The sequence below is a fragment of the Tetrahymena thermophila genome (genome assembly GCF_000189635.1).
Source record: "Tetrahymena thermophila SB210 genomic scaffold scf_8254617, whole genome shotgun sequence".
Taxonomy (NCBI): domain Eukaryota; phylum Ciliophora; class Oligohymenophorea; order Hymenostomatida; family Tetrahymenidae; genus Tetrahymena; species Tetrahymena thermophila.
This window is the reverse complement of record NW_002476387.1, coordinates 342,310-356,219: the sequence shown is the minus strand read 5'-3', so window position 1 is coordinate 356,219 and position 13,910 is coordinate 342,310. Positions and strand designations below refer to the sequence as shown.

General features: G+C 22.6%; 6 protein-coding genes across 6 annotated transcripts; 4 read left to right on the top strand and 2 right to left on the bottom strand. All coding sequences in view use genetic code 6, as the record gives it.

The window, feature by feature from the left end:
• Positions 1–1,107: 1,107 nt before the first annotated feature.
• TTHERM_00194120 (hypothetical protein) lies at positions 1,108–2,778 on the bottom strand (the record flags this gene model as incomplete). Its single annotated transcript, XM_001017165.2, has 1 exon — positions 1,108–2,778. The coding sequence occupies exon 1, from the start codon at positions 2,623–2,625 to the stop codon at positions 1,108–1,110; it is 1,518 nt and encodes a 505-aa protein (XP_001017165.1). The 5' UTR covers positions 2,626–2,778.
• Positions 2,779–4,414: 1,636 nt separating this feature from the next.
• TTHERM_00194090 (hypothetical protein) lies at positions 4,415–5,109 on the top strand (the record flags this gene model as incomplete). Its single annotated transcript, XM_001017162.2, has 2 exons — positions 4,415–4,538; positions 4,667–5,109. The coding sequence occupies 2 exons, from the start codon at positions 4,415–4,417 to the stop codon at positions 5,107–5,109; spliced, it is 567 nt and encodes a 188-aa protein (XP_001017162.2).
• Positions 5,110–5,136: 27 nt separating this feature from the next.
• On the top strand, positions 5,137–5,493 carry TTHERM_00194080 (hypothetical protein; the record flags this gene model as incomplete). Its single annotated transcript, XM_001017161.1, has 1 exon — positions 5,137–5,493. The coding sequence occupies one exon, from the start codon at positions 5,137–5,139 to the stop codon at positions 5,491–5,493; it is 357 nt and encodes a 118-aa protein (XP_001017161.1).
• Positions 5,494–5,816: 323 nt separating this feature from the next.
• Positions 5,817–6,308, bottom strand: TTHERM_000194079 (transmembrane protein, putative; the record flags this gene model as incomplete). The annotated part of the gene is made up of 1 exon (XM_012797901.1): positions 5,817–6,308. The coding sequence occupies one exon, from the start codon at positions 6,306–6,308 to the stop codon at positions 5,817–5,819; it is 492 nt and encodes a 163-aa protein (XP_012653355.1).
• A 1,016-nt stretch (positions 6,309–7,324) lies between these two features.
• On the top strand, positions 7,325–10,382 carry TTHERM_000194078 (hypothetical protein; the record flags this gene model as incomplete). The annotated part of the gene is made up of 8 exons (XM_012797900.1): positions 7,325–7,711; positions 7,775–7,884; positions 7,944–8,068; positions 8,212–8,453; positions 8,558–8,713; positions 9,118–9,336; positions 9,388–9,583; positions 9,640–10,382. The coding sequence occupies 8 exons, from the start codon at positions 7,325–7,327 to the stop codon at positions 10,380–10,382; spliced, it is 2,178 nt and encodes a 725-aa protein (XP_012653354.1).
• A 411-nt stretch (positions 10,383–10,793) lies between these two features.
• On the top strand, positions 10,794–13,695 carry TTHERM_00194060 (hypothetical protein; the record flags this gene model as incomplete). The annotated part of the gene is made up of 4 exons (XM_001017159.2): positions 10,794–12,084; positions 12,140–12,888; positions 12,947–13,528; positions 13,585–13,695. The coding sequence occupies 4 exons, from the start codon at positions 10,794–10,796 to the stop codon at positions 13,693–13,695; spliced, it is 2,733 nt and encodes a 910-aa protein (XP_001017159.2).
• Between the last annotated feature and the right edge of the window lie 215 nt (positions 13,696–13,910).

The window sequence follows — 13,910 nt, the reverse complement described above, 5'->3', positions numbered from 1 at the left end:
TTTTATTAGCTAATTGGCTACCAATTAGTTGTTTTTATAATTACAATACACTATGAATAAGTGTATTCTAATATGACTTAAAATTTTGCAGTTGATATTAAAAATAATTAAAGAACTTATAAAAATAAAATTGTATTATTTATTTATGCTTTTCGAAAGAAATAATTACTTAAATTTATGATAAAGAAATAATTATTATATTTTTTTTTACATTTATTAATTTTTTAAATTAAAAGAAAACAAAAATATTTAATTAGAAAAATAAAGAGAAATAATATTTTAGAAGTAAGGAATATAAAATTATATTCAAATTAAACTTGTAAAATATAAACATACATAAATAACATGACGATACTAGCTTATGATTAAATAATAATTACTCTTTTAAATATATTTGATTAACTTTGTATTATTTTTGAATTAAAAACTCTAGAAAACACATTTATTTATATATTTTGTTTTTTGGAATATAGAGAGAGATTAAGATAAATTTTTTTATCATGAAAATATGAGCAAAATTTATTTTCTTAGGAAAAAGTATTTGGAAAATTTTTTTGTTTTTGGATAATAATGAGAATATATTTTGTTTGTTTCAATTAATAAGCTACCTAAGTTAATTTTAGATCTGAAAGTAAAATGCGTGTAGGAATGTTACTTTATTTTTATAAACTTTTGCTTATATGATATTATAGTAAGATTATTATTACTTTTGTTTTTGTCAAAGGTTTAAGAAATAGATCAATAATTAGTTTTTATTATATTTATCATTATTTTTATTTGTTACTTATTTTTTTATGAATTATTAAATATTTATTGTAGGATTATTATTTAGATCATAGTAAACTAAAAAAATTAGATTTTCTTAATTATTTATTTGTTTTTTTTGCTTGTTTGTTTGGACTATATTTGATAAATATTTAATTAAATTAATTAATTAGTGTTTATTTTTTTTCTTGGTTATAACTTGTGTTATTTTTCTACGTATTTTTATTTTGAGCATATTTGTATTCAAGCGACTAATTAACTCAAATTATTTCGAATGAATTGCCAAATAAATTAAGAAAAATTCAACTTAATATTTACTTTATTTAACTATTAAGAAAGACTTCATTAGCTTTTTTAATTTATTTATTTATTTTAAATGTGCTCAACGTTCTGTAAAGACTTCATAGTTTATAGTTTTTTATATATATCATCAAGATTACCAGCTAAGGAGGAATAAGCATTAGATCTTTATCTACCTATACTTCTTTCTGTGTCAGTATTTTTTGTGCTTTCATTTGAAAATGCATTTGAAGTAAGTTAATTAGCTTTTACATATTCATCGTTTTATATAAGTTGGTAGGAATTGTCACGGTAATGATATTAAAACTAATTCTTTGGTATGCTAAATGGTGTTGAATCATGGTCAGTTTCACTTGGGAAGAAGTATTTTGAATTTTTCGATTTTTAATTTAAATCTAAATGGCAGACAGGAATATTAAGAGAATTTTTTCTTTAGTTAAAATTTTTAGCCTTGTTATTCGCTTTAAATAAAATATTTTATGAATCTTCACATTCTTCTTTAATCAATGTTGAAAATTTGCAACTCATAGGCTGTATATTTTCTTAGTTATTTTTTTACTTATTCTATTAAGGATTATTTTAATCTTGTGCTTAAAAAAAGGAAGGCTTTATAGATTGTCTTGGCTCACGTTTGGTATTAACATTTTATTCAATATTATTTTATATCTTGCTTAGCAGATTATAAAAGGAGTTTTACGATCTTTGATGAATTTTGCTTTTACTGAAAGAAGAAGGTTAAAATTCAGAGCTACTTTTTGTTGTTAAGAAAGGGTTGTTGGCACTTTTTGTGAGATTATTCTAGTTAGGTAAATAATGAATTCCATTATTAGAAATAGAGAGTGCTAATTCTTTGTTTTAATCCATTTGCTAGCTTTATAGAAGTGACATGACTATGTTTTTATAGTTGCTATTATTCTTAAAATAAAAAAGATCTTGAGTGTTAGTTCGATGTCTAAGATATTCTTAATTAATTTATTTATCAGTTGCTTCTGGGTTTTGTAAAGTTGCTTGTAGTTATTGTTTAATCTATTTTTGAGTTATCTAAACGGTGGCATTACTTTATATTTATTTATTAAACTCGTTTATATGATTAGAAGTTGACTTTTTAAGTATATTTGACAGAATTTTATTTTAAATTGAAATACTTTTCTTTTTTACATGCTATCCTTTGTTTCCATTTATCAAGTTATTTTCATGATGTAAGTCTTCTTCAGTTGTCAGAGTGGTGGGTTTTATCATTTAATTTATTTATTTTAAGTTAATTTTATCTAAATTTTGGTTCGAATCGTATGTTTATTAGCTACTGAATTAATGGCTTGTGGTTAAATTAGTAACTTGTTAATTTTTTTATGGAGGTAACTTTATAGGAGATATTTCCCATTCTAAAATAGCCTTCCTCTTAAAACCTTCATTCATTAAAGCTTAAGAACTATTAAACATTAAATCTGATTCGCTTGGAACTGTGTTCCTATCAGAAAAATTAACTGCCTTGTTAGATGTAAATAATGTAGAGGGACTTTTAGTAATGTCATCTCCACTATTAACTTAAGATCCTGTCATTTTACTAGGACTTACAAAGCTTTAAATATTTTTGTGTTTTTGTTTTGTTTTGTGCTTTTTGTGAAAGTGAAGTGATAGTAAATTTTGTTTGCTTTTTTGTTTGTGAGTAATTATTGGTTTACTTTTTATAAAATTAAATTACTATTGTATTTTGATTTCTTTACTGATATTCACTACTTTTGCTATTAAAAATAATTAATAAAATATCTATACATATTAACTACTATCAGCTTTCATTTTGGTTGAAAAATACCTTCTCATAGTAATAATTGTCTAATAATTCTTAATAATCAATACAGTAGGAACATCTAAATAAGCTGTTATTAATAAAGTAATAATAGCTAACTAATCGGAAGCAATTGAACTAAATAATTCTTAAAGTGCAAAAACAATTCTTTAATCTTAAGAGTTACTGAATCTATATAATAATTGGCTATTAAGTAAAACCAAATAGTAATATTTTTAGAAACAAAATTAAATAAATAAATAAAAATAGATTTTTGATTTAACAAAGTATTATTTATTTGAATGATAGATTTTAGTTACAATTCAATTTTATTACATTACTTTCCAAATCTAATAAATAATTATTAATAATTTTATTTCAAACTAATATTATGATTAGCTTCCTTTATTAGATAGTTGTGAAAATTCAAAATAAAAGTTAAACTAATATTTTTCTCTCAATTAAATTATCATTTTAATTAATTACGCTAAAATAAAAGTAATATCAAATATTGATAAAATAGCAAATACTAACTAACCTGCTAACCTAATAAATAATCACACTTATTGTTTTTCTTATTTAAATCAAACAACAAAAAATAAAAAATAAATCAAGAAATATTTTTCAAATAAAAGGTAAAAAGATACCAAGCAATAAGATAAAAATAAAATTTTATTTATTTTAAAAATAAAAAATTATTTTTTTTAGAATATGCTTTAATGGATTTGCCTGTTTTTCAAAATCAAAATTATTTTAATATTATAAAAAGTGTAAAAGAAGAAACAAGTATTTTGATTTTTAAATAAATTAAATTCAAAAAATAACTAAGATGGTATTTGAATATGCACTTCAAATTATTATGAATTAATAAAATCAAAGCTCTTTTTCATTTTAGAAAAAATTGTTTATTATAGTTTTTTATTTATTCTTTTTATTTTTTTATTGAGAAAAATATTTTATTTTAAAATAAATAATTTTTATTATTGTAAAAAATTGAAAATCATTTCTCATAAAAGAAATTAAAAAAATAAATTTATTTTGTTGACTTTATAAAACACATGAAATAAATTCTATTTATGTCTGCTTGAAAGATATGTATTTGGTTGGGAAAATTGAATCAATAAATAAATCAAAGACAAAGCAATTATTTTATTTTAATTAATATCAATCAGATATTTACTATCTATCTATCGAAAATCAAATCAATTTCAAAATTAAATTTTTCAAATATTTACTTTACAAAGGGTGGGAAAAATTTTTTTCGTTGACAAGAATCTAATAACATAAGAAAATTAACAATTTTTTATTAAGGAAAGATTTCTTTTTATTTTTTCGTAAGAGGAAATAGACTGAAGTCTTTTCAGAGACACAAATGGGCTAAGCAGAAAGGATTAATGCAATAAAAAAAAATGGACACTCTTTACAGCACACTGCTTTTTATCACTGTTTACTACCAAGATCCAAAGATCGCTTCAACTTCAACTTTTTCAAAGTAAATCGATTCCAACATCTTCCTCCTCCTCAATAGCTATTATCAATGACAGAAAAGTGGAGAGAGATCTAATGATGTTGAAGACTTAACGATTATACCTAATTGAACTCTAGCGTTAAGTACTCTACTACTGTACCTCATGTAGTAGCGCCCCGATAAAGCATCAAATGAATAATTCTATCTAAGAATAAGAATGTTAACTCATAAATACATTCATAAAAGTATTAGATCTGCCAGTTACTACTCAGTTTTCTTTCCCACAATTGATTGCTGAGGATGGTTGAAAAGAATTATTCATAAGAATAAGTATAATATTGTAATAGCTAACTTCGCTAGACAAGCATTCTTTTTCAAGGATGTAATGTTGCTTGAAACGAAGAATTAGCATTTCAAGAAAGTACTTTTCTAAATTGATGCTTGGTAGTATTGTAGGAAAAGAGTCCCGTAAATTGGTTAGTTATCGTCCCATCTAAATATGCTACCATATAAAATGAACTCATCAAATCTTAATTTTCTTCTACAGTCCAAAAAGGAAGAAATTAAAAATGAGTTTCATTCAATAGCCTCACGTCAAACATGGTAGCATAGTCCCGAATGTGATTAAAAAAGGTTCTCAAAAAGAGAAAAGGACTCTTACTTCCTCAAAAGAGTCGACTCTGGGATTGCACATAAAGGTTTCTAATTCAATGAAAACGACACTTACAGATACACATACTGGACTTAAGGATAATCTGAGTATTCCTAATTTCTGAGCTCAAAAGAATGAGTGATCAAGCTGAGGGTTAAATAGGTTATGGTTGAAGGAAGATAATATCGCCTACACTCTTATGATCAATGCGGCATCACAAGGGGCACCACTTTTGCAGCAATATGGTTGTTAGTTTTTAAAAATCCAACTTCATAAATTTTTTACCAACCCGAACAAATTCACACCACATCGTTTACAACCGCTGCGTTAGTTGGAGGGCCTTCTGTAATAGCTGTACATTATAAGAGAACCAAAGCCTTATTCATCTAATTATATATAAATCCTAATACCTTCCTATCATCTTAAGAACTACCAGACACCTTTTAACTTGAAGAAGAAAACTTTCAGAGAAATGTAGTTCTTACCCTCGTTGGCAATGAAGCTTAGAACACAAAAATTTGAGATGGAGTTTTTGTTTCTAAGGAAGTTATAAAATATGTTTGATAGAATAAAACTATCTTAATTATGAAGGCAAAGTTTTTAAACCCAACTTTAATCACCACACACCACATCGGCCATAGTAAACATATTTAGAAGCTTCCTTCTTTCCGAAATCCTCTCAATTGCTATAGATTGTATATTATTAAAATATGAACATAAGTTTCTTAAATTTTTAAATCGCGACACCACACACCACATCGAAATCCCACCAACAGTTTTTAAAAAAGGGAAAATCATCGAAACTTGTAGTATTTTAAATTTTATACAATGCTATGAAAAAACTTTCAAAATAAAAAAATCAAAAAATGATAAAAAAAATAAAAAAATGACTTAAAAAATAAAAAAAGATTTAAAAATATGAAAAATTATGAAAAATGAAAAATAAAACTAAAAATAAAATTAAAAAATATGAAAAAAAATTAAATAAAAAAAATTGAAAAATTGCTATGAAAGTCATTACTTATAAATACGACCTGATAAATTCTGAACTAGAGATTAGCTATTAAAATTAAATGATGCTTGCTAAATAATATAAGATAAAATGCTTTAAGATCTAAGATTAATTGAAATCTGAGTATAAAAAAACAAAGTAACAATTAAGATAAATGCTAAACAACTTTATGAACTTCTTAGTGGATACCTATGTTAAGACTTGCTATTATATGATTTAAAATAAATAAAAAATAAGATGTAAGTACTGTAGAATACCCATTCTTTTCCCCACATTTGATTAAAAGATTGATAACTTAAGTTTTTTAAACAAGTTTTTAAACCATTTACAACAAAACGTATTCACATCAATCCCCGTCGAATATCTTCAAAGATAAAGTTATCAATCTAATAATCAAATTTAAATTTGTTTCAAGGACCTCGGCCTACTCCGAGATGGACAGTCACTATTAAATTATATTCTACATGGAAAGAAACATCGCTTATAGTTTTATTCCCTTAGGTAATTAGCTCTACGATGAAGATGATAGATGAAACATTAATAGATAGATTCATAGATAAATAGATTTTTAAGATAAATAAATCAAATTTTTAATAAAAATGCCTAATTATCTCTCCCGAAACAAATGCTTTCTCCCTCTAAAATAAAATCAAACAACATCATAAAATCAAATAACATTAAATAAATACAAATAACATTAAAAAAATAAAATTAAATAAAAAAAACAAACAAATAAAAAATAAAAATAAATAAATAAATAAAATTAAACAAACAGCAAATAAATAAAACAAATAAAAATACAACAAACAAAAAAACAAAAACAAAACAAAAGAGATAAAAAAACAAAACAAAATAAAATAAAAGAAAAACAAAATCAAATAATATAAAAATAAAATTAATATTGCAGAACAGCATCACGCAAAAAAATTTTCATAAATTAATTAATTTTTAATATTTTTTTGAATTTTAATTTGATGTATTAAGTTTATCATTGAATATAACTGTAAATCTAACAAAGAGTATTTTTGGTAAAAGCAAAATAATTATTTACACAATTCATTTTTTATGTAAATTATTTTAAATACATATTAAATTAAATTATTTTTATGATTTTTTGTTTTTCTTAAAATTAATCTATTACATAGTAAAAAATTAAATTTCGTTTGTTGTTTTAAAGAAATTTTTAAACTTTTTCAAATTTTATAAGATTTACATTTGAGAATAATTGAAATAAATTGAAAGCATTTTAGTTATATTAAAATTGTTAAAATTAATATTTAATATAAATAATTAATTAATTTATTTACTGATAATTAGTAATTCAACTAATACTATTATTATATGACTGATTTATTTCCTAAAATTTCTATAGATGTAAATCAGCCGTTAAAGGCATTAAATAGAAAGGGTAACAGTAACGTAAGCTCAATAATAGATTATTCAAAATTTTAGATAAAAGAACCCATCATAGCTTAGTAATATAATGTAGCTATTGAAAAGAATTTTAGTTAGATTCAGACTTAAATTAATACGGAGTAATCAAAATTATTGTATAGTGATAACAAGTCATCACGAAGGTTGCTTAACAATAAACTCAATAACTCTATTGAGCTCTATTAAATATAAAAGTAGCCTAAATTAAGCAAAGAAAGATAAAACAAAACTCCAAAGTATAATGAATAATCTCCAAACACATAAAATTCTAATATAGGTGATAAAGATAATTTAGTAAATTGATTTCATATATTCGCAATAAATAACATTCAATGGATTTTTATTAATTTTAATTAGATAAAAATTTCGAAATATTTTACTTAGCTTAAGGAGCAAGAGTTATTAGGAGAAAATATAACCAAAAAAAAATCATATTTGTGTTAAAAGCTTATGGACTTAATTGAAAAGTAGTTTTTAAATTATGTAAATAAATGATTTTATAATAGATTTTTTAACGATCATATAGAGAATGCACTTAATTTTAAGATGTTATCGGATGTCTCAACAAAGTTATTAAAAGATACCTTATTTGCTCTGATAATGCTTTGATAGATAAACTAAGAAACTTTGAATCTTACTTCAAACAATAAAGTAAGAATGTATTCAATTTTTAATATCAATTTATCTCACTTTTAATTGAGTTTGTTTTTATGGATGGTTGGTTATTTAACCATAAAAAATAATTGCAAATCTGAAATACTGTGAACTTACTTATTTACTCTTAATTAAATTAGTTTGCTTCGATAAAGATTTTTTTACATATCCTTAGCTACTTAACAGAGTTATTGACCTTTCTTTTGTTCTAAGCGAAAAGATAGATTAGCTGACATACCAAAACAATGAATAATTGGAAGAATTTAGAATGAAGCAAGAAAAAAAAGAGACAGAATATATGAACCTAGAACAAAAATACGAAAAGCTTAAAGAGAACTTTTTCAATCAGTTGAATTCTCAAATCAACTAGTACAAATAAAAAGTAAAAATACATTTTTCAGCAGATAGAAAAAATAATTTCCTTGAACTCATTAAATGTATATTTTTATCGCTCTCACTTTATTATAACCACGAATTAAAATTTAGATGGATGACCTAGAAAAGTAGAATGAAATTCTAAAGTCAGAGAAGGAAAAACATACTGATTAACTCACAAGGATACATGAAAATTATGATAAAGTATTTTATGAGAAGTATTCTAATTACGATTAAACATTAAATGAGTATAAAGCAATTGAAAAGGTATTGTAAAATCATATTTCATCCTTTTAAAAATAAATGATCAATTTAATAAAATGATAGTGTCTTTCTTGTTTTAAACAAAATAAAATTAATAAAATATTTAAATTTTCAAAAATTGTTCAAATTAAAAATAAGTTTTAATGGGATAAAGTAATATTTGCTAATTAGATACAACATATATTAAGTATAAATAATAAATGAATTTATTAAGCAAATAGCTTATTCTTAATAATTATAAAAGTATTAATGAATATTTTATTGAAATATTTATTTATGAGAATTTTTTGAATAAAACAATAGTATTTACAAAAAAGGATTATATTTTAATCAGCTTTGATAGCATCAAAATAATTTTATGCATATAATTTCTTTATTGTTTTATTAATATTTTTTATTTTAAAAAGAGGTTCGAGCTGTAAAACAAAGATTTCAACGAATTAAAAACTTAATATACTAATATATATGACACTTATAGAAAAACTCTTAATGATTTAAAGATGTTCAAAGAAAGAAATGCTCTAAATGAAAATAAAATTTAATTATTATAGACAGAAATTCAAAGCATATAAGCTGACAATTAAATTTACAGATAGACTTATACACCTAGACCTAATTTGATAGAGGTAATATTATTAATTTAATTATTGTCTTACTTACTGAATACTATATAAAAGGTTCTTGAAGTTAGTAAGATAGAATACGAAAAAGAAAAAAAGCATTCAACATCTCAATTAGTTTTAATTTTAAAAAATGCTTTGAGCTAAAAGCAAAATTCCCTTTAGAATTATGGTAACACCAATAAGACATCTTTAGAAAATATCCAATAGAGTAGTATTCCAATAAGTCCTCTAAAACAACCCAACATTTATTGTAATTATATTTTTTAATTTATTTTATACTTTTGATTAAATGAAAATAATAATAAGAGGATAAAAAAAGAATGAATGCAATCAGTCTAAATTCAACAGTTGCTAATAATAATAACTTTACTGAAATTGAGAATTAAAATTTAGTGCAACAGCCTCCAATGAAAAATTAATCTAAAAAATTATCACCTACTGCCTAAAAATCAAAGTAAGATATATAGTTTTCAAAAGCTAATAAAGATGTGTATAAGACAGATAGCTCTAATATAAGTGCCACTGATATAAAAAAACAAAGGAAAAAGATTGCAATAGATTTAAGTGAAAATTTAAATGATTAGTCTAAAATTTAGATAGTAGATAATAAAAAAGTCACACTTCATGAAAATTTATAAAAGGAGAGTAAATCTCTTTAAATTGGAGACCATATAAAAAGAAGAGTTAAATCCACTCATTAAAAAGATTTTTAGAATAGAAGTACTATTAACATATCGAATATGCATGCTGGAGATCTAAGCCTTTAAAAATAATAAAGAATAGATGAAAATACATTAGATAGCTCTTTAGTAGACTACTCTAAACGCAAAACTAACTAGAATGAGCTTGAATTTGATTCTAAATATAATGTTAGGATATCATAATCATAAGTATATGTTGACGAACAAGTTACAAAATAATTTCAAGAAAACTTCACACCAAGAGATTAAAGTTTATTATTAGGAAACGAGTAATCTAATTAGTAAAATCAAATGAAACCTAAAGATAAATTTCTTTACTACATACAAAAAAGAAAGAAAATTATTTGAAAAACTTATATATTGTAATATATGTATATATATTAATCTAATTTATTTCAAATTAATTAATAAATAAATACAAATTTCTTAATTATTAATTGAAAAGAAAATTAATTTAAAAATGATTTATTAACTTAAATTACATTTAATATTTCTTAATTAATAAATTTAATTTTTTAAATAGAATAACATTTTTAATGTAAATATTTCTAAATTATTAAAAAATGAATTTAATTTAAGTAATAAAAATTTTGCAAGTTTTTTGATTGTTTAAATTTTATTTGTTTGTTATTGTGAAATTTGATTATTTTAAATTTCTCTAAAGAAGTTGATTCTTTTATTTTCTACAAATATAATAAGATTTTTTCTCGTTATTTTCAAAAATACCTGTAAAAGGTTTCTAATTAATTTTGAATTTTAATGGCAAACAAATTAATTTAAAAGTTATTACATACAAATCAAATCAATATCTTATAGTCAATAGAATTTGCTTTCAAATCAAAAGATTTAGTTAATTAAAATACAAAAACAACTTATAAATAAATAAATAGAATGATAGACCTTTCAAATAAAGAAAATTACTCCTCAGTTCATCACATAATTATACCTAAGCCAATCAGTACTTTTAAAAGATCTCATTCTAATATTGAAAGAAAAGATATAAAAAATGTTGGCTCTACACCTTCTAATTTAACCACTCCTGGATAGTCAAATAATCCATTTCTAAAAATATAAAAAGGAAGGTTAGATAATTTAATTAAAAATAACATGTAAAATATAGAGGCTGCTTTCTAGTAGCATTAAAGTGTACAATAAGGAATAAAATTTTCAGGGAATGACCTTGAGTAGTATGCTACTGAATAGAAATAAAATAAATTAACTTCTTAAGATTATTGCCATAATTATGTCTCTAATCCTTGCAGTAGCTAATAAAAAAATATGCAGGAAAAGCTGATTAATAACTAAGTTGATACAGAAATATCTTAAAATATTCTAAGTAACTTAAGCAATAAAATAACCTAAATATAAAACTCAAACAGCAAACTTAAAAAGGATTTACATATTCTTCCAATCACAAAAATTTAAAACTAATAATGCGCTAATAGTATTGAGAATTAAAGTGTAAAAGCTTAAGATTTAAATTTTAATAAATTCAAAAATATATAGTCAAGCAATTTTCATATAAATATCCCTCAGTAGATTTAAGCAAATAAATAATCACCAAGCTTTTTTGATAATTCTATTTAGTCAAAATCATATAAAAATTATAATAGCACTGGGAATTTGTTAAAGTAGGATGACTTTAAAGTAAAAAATAATATCTAAATATTTGAAAACTAATGTGATGTCACTGACGAATCTGGTATTAAGAAGAGTCCGCATGCTGCCGTTAATAGAAATAATTTAGACTAGCATGAACTATTTTCAAACTATTAATCAAACTAAGTTAGTAATATTCAAAATATTCTTTCTAGCACAAATGCATTTAATTTTACAAACAATAATTTAAATCTTAATAATAACAACAACAATAATAATAATTTGAGTGCGTTTTTTGAGTAGAGCACAGTTTGCTTTAATAGCACTGAAAATGAAGATTCTAACAATCTAATTAGAGTTTTTGATAAGCATATGCAAGAAAAGCAAGATTTATTTAAAATATAGATTGAAACTAGTGAGCTATTAGGAGAGACAAATCATAATTAAATTAGTAAGAATTCTTTTTATTTATTTTTTTAGGCTTATATTTTTTTGATTTTTAATAGCTAATTCTAGAAAGTTAAATGGAGAAAATACAATCATATTTGATGAGAAAGTGTTTATAGGAAACACTGGTGTTTATTAGTAAACTGAGTACATTATTTTCAAGAATGAAGACTTTAATAGATTGTTACTAAAATAAGAGGCCATATAGGAGTTGCTTGTGCAATAATAAATGAAGATAAAGCATCTTGAAAATTAAATTAATTAACAAAATTCTTTTGAAAAGTAAGAAATGAAGCAATAAATGCTTTAATAAATCTAACAAGATCTATAAAGTAACTAGAGACTAAGTAGATTTAACAACAAACAGTATGAGTAAAACAACAAATTAGGCCAATTTAATTTTACAGACACAGATTTTAGATAATTTAACTAAAAATAAAATATGAGTCAAAATTTTTTCTCAAATAAATTACAATCAGATAAGGATGATGAGTGTAAAACTATTAACAATATTACTGAAATTTTAAATCTTTAAACAGATGAAAGTCACAGTCAATTTGATGTAAGTCTAAATACTTTCAAAAGTTAAAATGTAACAAAATACAGCTCAAATCCTATGGATATTAATCAAGTAAACACTCAAAAATATAAAATTTTAACAAGCAATAATCTATAGAATCAAAATGTAAACATGATATCAACTTTTGGTTAGGATCAAATATAATAAATGAGTAAAGATGTTTAGTTTAGTAAACAAACTCCTTAATTTTTTTTGAAAAATATAAACCAAACAAATCTTGCTGTATAAGTAAATTAATTATTTAATTAATTATTTTTACCATTTTTAATGTTTAATTTAATAAAAGGAGTAATCAGCAGGATATAAATAAACGGATATGTAGAGTTTGCTAAAGTCTTCAATGTTTGATTAAAGTAGAATTATGGATGAGAACGAAGAAGGTTAAGTGAGGCAAAGTATTAAAGAAACATGTAGAAATAAAAATGTATAAGGAAATACTCAAGAATTAAATTTTAATTGCTTTATAGATGGTGTTGAAACATTTAGAGGAAATTAAACTACTACTGCAAGTGTCTTATAGAATAATATGTAATCCTAGCAGTCTTAAAATATTAAAGTGCTAGAAAACAATCCTAAACCTCCTAAAATCCCATAAAAGAAAATATTCTCAGAACGTTCAGAATATTCCTCCATACAAAGCAATACAAGTACTATAGCAGGTCATACTTCAGGAAATATATCAAACTTTGTTAGCACAGATCGTTCTCACAGCATTATTCCATAAAGATCAAAGAGCATCAACATAACAAATTCTTAAAACAATTAAATATAAAATAATTTTGAAAAATGTAAAATTAATACTTAGTAAAGTGATGATATAAAATAAAATAGCGAAAAATATAACTCTTCCTACTCCACATTACCCAGCGTAAATTATTTATATATTAAAAATACTTAATATTGATAATTTATCTTATTATAAAGAATAATACACATCATTTTAGATCACAAGGTGATTATGAATACAATATTTTACTAAATGGACAAAACGGTTAAGAACATATAAAATAAGACTAAAATTGTAATATTTTTTGAAAATTTTGTAATTAATATATCTAAATAAATAAATAAAAAAGAAAATACACCAATTATTATTAATTTTTGTAGATAGAGTACTTTAATATTTTTATATTTTCTTATTAGTAAATGGATTATAAATTCATTAATTTTACTCAATATTTTTATATTTTAATATTAAAGGTTAGTTTATAGATGTAAATAAGCAATTTAAATTATTGTTCAACATATTA